Genomic DNA, 6,000 nt, shown 5'->3' with positions numbered 1-6,000 from the left:
AGGTATATATACTCCTGTCGGTGGCACGAGCGGCCGATCCGAACTTCGAAATCGTCCTTCTGGATGCAGACAAGGTTTTCTCGTCGACGCATAACCTCGCAAACCTTCGCAAAATCTCGAAACGACGTACCCGATCCACCGGTGAGTAGGTGTTTCGAAAGCGAATCATCTTCCTGCATCGATCGTGTACTGAAAAATTGTGCTGTGAATCCCTGTGATCTGTGTCAACGCGCGTAATTGTTAAACAGTGATTGTTGAATTGGAAATACGTTATAAATCATCCTCTTTCCAAGTGCATTTTCTTTCCTAATCATTTTAATTAGTCGAGAATAATGTACAAACATTTTTCCATCCTTCTGATGTCTCCACAGGATTGTGTTCGATCAATAACAATGTTTAGTAACAATGGATAGATTGATTGTTTTGCTGTCGTCCTTCGTCGAGCAGCAATTGTTCCTAAAAAATGACTATTACTCGACGAGGTTGCTATTTAATCCGGTAAATTGAATCTCGATGCTAAACTCTAATTAATTTAATCGTGCTTTAATCATTTGAATTTTGTATGCGGATTCCTGTGGCAGTCTTTCATCGCTTGTCCGTGTTTCTTTGAGTTGCATTCTTCGCGGAGAAGAAATGTAATTTATAAAAATGTTTAAGAATCGATTGACCCCCACCAGGTATAGCTCGAGTGCAAGCCGTGTCCTAGAGGAATTATTTTCTTGACGTTTCGCGTTCGAAGACACATCTGATTTCACCGACGAGGTCTTTCAATTCGGAATTTCTGTGTATCGAACAGTGAACTGATGAATTCTCGATAGATTCCGCGACGAATGGGTTAACTGACGCTGACATTTCCGCGGACAAAGGGTAACCTGTCCCCGAGGAGGACCGAACGCGTTCCGGCACCGGCGTGTCCTGCGGGAATCCTCGTCCTCTTCTTCGCGCGGCTTTGTCACGGAATTATCGAGCTCGCGGGAGTGCCTTTTATGCGGTAGTTTTCACCTAACGATGCGTATTCTTTTAGACCACCGGCCGCTATAAAACGAGAGGGACGGTCGATTCGGTGTGTTTCCCGGCTTTATGAAAACTAGCCGTGGGACGAGATAATCCGACATCGGGGCGGCAGAGCATAGTCTCGCGAACAAGCCATAAACACGTTGAATCGAAACGTGCTCCATAAAATTCGGTCGCCTCATGTTCGACGAACATCGTTTGCTCCGGCGATTTTCGAGTCGAAACGTTTACATTAGGACTAGACTGCGGGCTCTTTTCCCAATTTCATGGGCGGTTTTCGAAAAATTGTTCCGAGAAAAATGTCGAACGCTTTTACCCAGACTCCGTGCGATTTTTATCGTTCACGACTGTGCATACTTTGCAGAGCACAGAGGACATCTCGATGCAGAGAATGCGGTCGTGTCAGAACGCGGTCTACCTCTTCGCCGCCATCGTCGTTCTGCAAACAACGATGGTTCACTGCGAACCTAATCCAGAACCAACCAGGAGAGTGGAGGTTACTAATTTGGATGATCTGCGGAAGTATCTGGATCACCTGACAGATCTATACACGCTGAAGGGGAAAGCCAGGTAAAAAAGCAGGGAAAATAATGTTCTGCAATTCGCATAAACAGTTTTCATTTTACATAAAAAAAAAATTAAACCGACTTCGATTTATTGCCGAAAATCTTGAAAATCTGCAATTTTTACCATCTTTAAACGTTTGTAGCTCATTGTAACGTCGACCGATTTTAAGGCCCACATGAAAAAAGTTAAAAATTCAACTTTTAGTATTTTTTCAACAATTCCGATCAATTTCAATTTTTGAAAAAATTTCTTTTCACATCCTTTAGTAAACTAATTGCTCTTAGCTTCCCGAAGAAAAAGTTCAAATCGTATAGTACAATATTAAAAAAGTTATCGTCTTCTTTAGATGCTCTGCAAGATGCAAAAGATTTCGTTCCGATTGGTCCACCCATCTCGGCGTAATCTGTGAACATATATAGAAAAAAAAGTCACATACAGATCGAATCGAGTAACCTCCTCCTTTTTCGAAGTCGGTTAAAAACCCGCAGTCTACTTCAAAGCCGTGAATGTCTATAAACACATGATCGATCAAAACTAAGTCATATATTTGTCGCGTCAGATATTTTCGTCGATCGCGAAGGCCAAACACAAAAGTGCAGTTGCACCGAATTGCGAATTTCGACACGACTTTTCAAAACGCATCGATCACCGCATTCTCGCTAGTCACCCGATGACAATTCGTAATGATGAATGAAACCGATTAGGTATGGCAAAAGGGGAGAGATTCCATCCGCCGAGTCTCCAGTCGTTCGCAACTGGGACACCATGAAGTTTCTGGACGCTTCTCAGGACTCCCAGCAGCAGCAACAACATCAACAGCCAAGATTCGATCAACGGAGGCTGGCCAGTCGTCAGTTTCTTCGCGAGATGGAAAGCTCCGAGGATGGGAAACATGCATCGAGGCCGTATCAAATGCTGGACATAGTGGAGAAATACTATGACGGTGTGCAATAAAGCTCGACGCGGTCTCTGGCCGCGACGCGCGTATTCATCTCCGTCGCGACGACCTACAGACCCCTTCTTCTCCTTTCTCTCCCACGCGAATATTCCCTCGATCTTCCTCGAAGGCAATTCGAAAAATTCGCAGCCTAACATTCAGCCACGATATTCGAATCAGCTTGATACAAATCGGGTGAGCCGGATTTTAGCTGAAGACGACCCAAGATTGCGCTTGAAAATCAAAGTGAACACAATGTTTATCTGCGACTGTTTCATAATTGTTTCAGAGACATTGTGTTTTTCGAAAAAGGCTGCGAAACGTACCAATTGCTCTTCCAAGTCGGACGGAGCATGATCGATCTACGATTGGAAATAAAACAATGTGCCAGACGATTTTGATTCGCATATTTTATTGTCGTTGAAGCTGAATACAGAATAAGAAACGCGGCAGAAAAATTAAATAACTAAAAATCGCTTAAAACAAGTCGCATATCCTCGGACGGCGGGGATTGGGCTCGTCTTTATCCCACTCGGAGTTGTTCACGTTCCATCGAGTCTATAGGTTCTCAGCAGTCATAGTTCTATTTATATTGAGTCCGAGGAGAAACGTTGATCTCGAACGATGCGAGGCTTCGGATGGGTTTAGTTGTAGCTGTCACGAAATAGTCGGAAGCCGTCCAAGGGCAGGATGCAGTTAATGCCCACATTGTGCATAGTCGTTAGGCGTTGGCTTACAGCTAGGAACGTTCCTGGGGATGTCGCATACGCAGAACTTTGGATTGAAGACCTGGTTTTGTAGACAGCACACGGGAACTCTGTCAAAGTCGTAGTACATCTTGCAGTTCTCTGGGTGAGGTAGCTTGCCATTGACGGGACAATTCCATGGATTTGGAATGAGTGTGGGCACCGTTGGGACTGTTGGCACCGTTGGCACCGTTGGGACCGTGGGCACCGTTGGGACCGTTGGGACCGTGGGCACCGTTGGCACCGTTGGGACCGTGGGCACCGTTGGGACCGTTGGGACCGTGGGCACCGTTGGGACCGTGGGCACCGTTGGGACCGTTGGCACCGTTGGCACCGTTGGCACCGTTGGCACCGTGGGCACCGTTGGGACCGTTGGGACCGTGGGCACCGTTGGCACCGTGGGCACCGTTGGGACCGTTGGGACCGTTGGCACCGTTGGGACCGTGGGCACAGTCACTCCCATACAGGCAGTCACGTTCCACGGCCAATCGCAGACCTCCAGCTCAGGGTTAAAGCACAACAGGAATGGAGGATCAACGTTCTTCGGGCACGTAAACTCGACCTTCTTCCCAAAATTGCATTTGTAAAACTTATGAGGATTCGTCTCGTGAGGGATGTGAATCACGTCCCCCTCGTTGCTCCATATTGGACACTCCTTCAAGATCTCCTTGACTTCGCAGACAGCGAACATCGCGACGATAACCGCCAGAACGTACAAGCCTGAAACGTGAAAAACGCGGGATCAATCTATACAGAACGGAACTGCATATTGCCTGGGAGAGCTATCAGACCACGCCCACTCGACACAGGCCACGCCCAATCTGCACGGATGGAACGCCCAGAATCGGAAATTCTTTTCTATCTACATATTATTGGGTTGGCAAGAAAGTAATTTCGGTATTTTAAGGTGAAATAAAAATTTCGTTGAGCAATGAACTTTAATCGATCAAATGTTTTCCATTTTGCTCGATGCTCATTTGCCACTTTTCTGGTAGCTTAATAAAGTTATCGTCTATTTTCATAAAGCTGCGACAGAGCTCCGTATCGAATAACAAAATTGGATTTCATTTCACCTTAAAATACCGAAATTACTTTCTTGCCAACCCAATATAAGCGAAACCGTGTCTAACTCTAACTTCTAGTGAATCTGAAGTACATTTTTATTCAATTTCTGTCATTTACGGTAGACTTGAAAAGTCTACCTCTATTGCGCATAAAAATCCGCGGTCTACTGGACGTTTGAATATCTGAAAATTGCTTTCACCGAAATTAGATAAAATAACTTGACAATGTCCACGTGTATAGAGGACTACAATGATCCACTAATGGTCGTCTTAAGTGTTTCGGGATGAACACGATCGTGATCCCGATATTACGTCGGCTTTTCTATCGATCTTCCGACAAAGAAACACTGTCCATTTAGAGGCTCGAATACAACGAATATGACTGAAAATACCACTCACGCTTCATTGCGAACTGCCGGCGAATTTCCGTAAATTTTTAGGAGAACGATGTACGCGAGTGCTGGCTACTTCGGCGAACAACTGCAGATCAGTTTCGACTCAATCACTTTTATATTCGACAACAAATCTTATCGGTTCGCGAGATTTTGTAGATGCTTGTAGTTCGAATATACATAGTAGCCCACTCGATTCGATCACGCGATAACGCGGTTTTTGGGTCGACTACTATGGCCATCGAAATCGGGTAATCTTCCTGCTTTGGAAGTTATACGGGTAAACAGCCACCGTTATCAGGTTTCATATGTGGGCCAAAGTTCGATTTCTAATCGATTTTATTAGGGCGATCTAGCAATTCCTATTGACGTTTAGACACTGGGAGATATATGCTCTAATTTTTCTATTAATAATTCTTAGCGTTACAACTATGTAGAGAGCGAATCTTCGTGCAAAATAATAGCGTTCTGAATTGATTGTGCTGAGCAGGCATCCTTTAATCACATTGTTACGTTAGAAACTAGATCAACGCATTTTATAATTCATGTTTATATTCGCAGTAACGCCGAATCATGATCATGCATCTTTACGTTATTAAAGGTGGGTATCATTATATTTCCATAATCCGTTATTGAATTCGATCGATCCTCCATTGGGAATCGTCGGGCCAGTTATCTGATATCGCAATGCCGCGCCATCGCGACCATAGATCTCGACAAATCCACGTGACCTTCGCCGACGGTAAGAATTTAGTAAGAAGGGCCGTCAGGTTTATGTTTTCGACGACATTGCCCCAGAAAACCGGGCGACGCGTAAATATTGGTAAACACGGATAACATTCTTTCGAGATTAGTAATCGAAGGTAACGCGTTTGGTGGAGTCATTATTACGGCTTAATATTTTATTATACAGGGTGTCCGAAAACTTCCTTCGCTTCCCGGAAATGTAAGGTTCCTGAGGTCAATCGAAGGGACATTTTCCTCTGCAAAAATGTTGTCCGCGGCTTTGTTTAGGAGTTATTAACGAAAAAGATGGACCAATCAGAGCGCGACCTAGACGCGAGTTGGCACAGTCGGCCTAGCGCGGCGCACAGTGGGAACTTTCGGCCAAACTCCATTCAAAATCAAAGAACTTTCGATAGAAATGAGGTAGAGCGATGAAATTTTTCTTAAATGTTCAAATACTTCATTGTGTTTCATTTTATTGTGTTTTATATACGAGAATACAATATATGTACCTTCAAACTAATGGGTTATCAAATCATTTCAACGAAAAAATG

At 44.4% G+C, this 6,000-nt stretch overlaps 2 protein-coding genes across 2 annotated transcripts in view; one reads left to right on the top strand and one right to left on the bottom strand.

The window, feature by feature from the left end:
• Nucleotides 1–3,408, top strand: Npf (neuropeptide F). The gene is made up of 3 exons (XM_076429297.1): nucleotides 1–141; nucleotides 1,379–1,584; nucleotides 2,286–3,408. The coding sequence occupies exons 1-3, from the start codon at nucleotides 64–66 to the stop codon at nucleotides 2,533–2,535; spliced, it is 534 nt and encodes a 177-aa protein (XP_076285412.1). The 5' UTR covers nucleotides 1–63; the 3' UTR covers nucleotides 2,536–3,408.
• LOC143211163 (uncharacterized) overlaps nucleotides 2,726–6,000 on the bottom strand; it is a 31,090-nt gene continuing 27,815 nt past the window's right edge. Inside the window, exons 21-22 of the mRNA XM_076428624.1 lie at nucleotides 3,226–3,984; nucleotides 2,726–2,787 (exon numbers count right to left, since the gene is read on the bottom strand). Coding sequence (XP_076284739.1) covers nucleotides 2,726–2,787; nucleotides 3,226–3,984 — 821 coding nt within the window. The remainder of the gene's footprint in view (nucleotides 2,788–3,225; nucleotides 3,985–6,000) is intronic.

This window comes from Lasioglossum baleicum, chromosome 8, assembly GCF_051020765.1.
Source record: "Lasioglossum baleicum chromosome 8, iyLasBale1, whole genome shotgun sequence".
Taxonomy (NCBI): domain Eukaryota; kingdom Metazoa; phylum Arthropoda; class Insecta; order Hymenoptera; family Halictidae; genus Lasioglossum; species Lasioglossum baleicum.
Note: the sequence above shows the minus strand (reverse complement) of the source record. Positions and strands in the feature narration are given on the sequence as shown.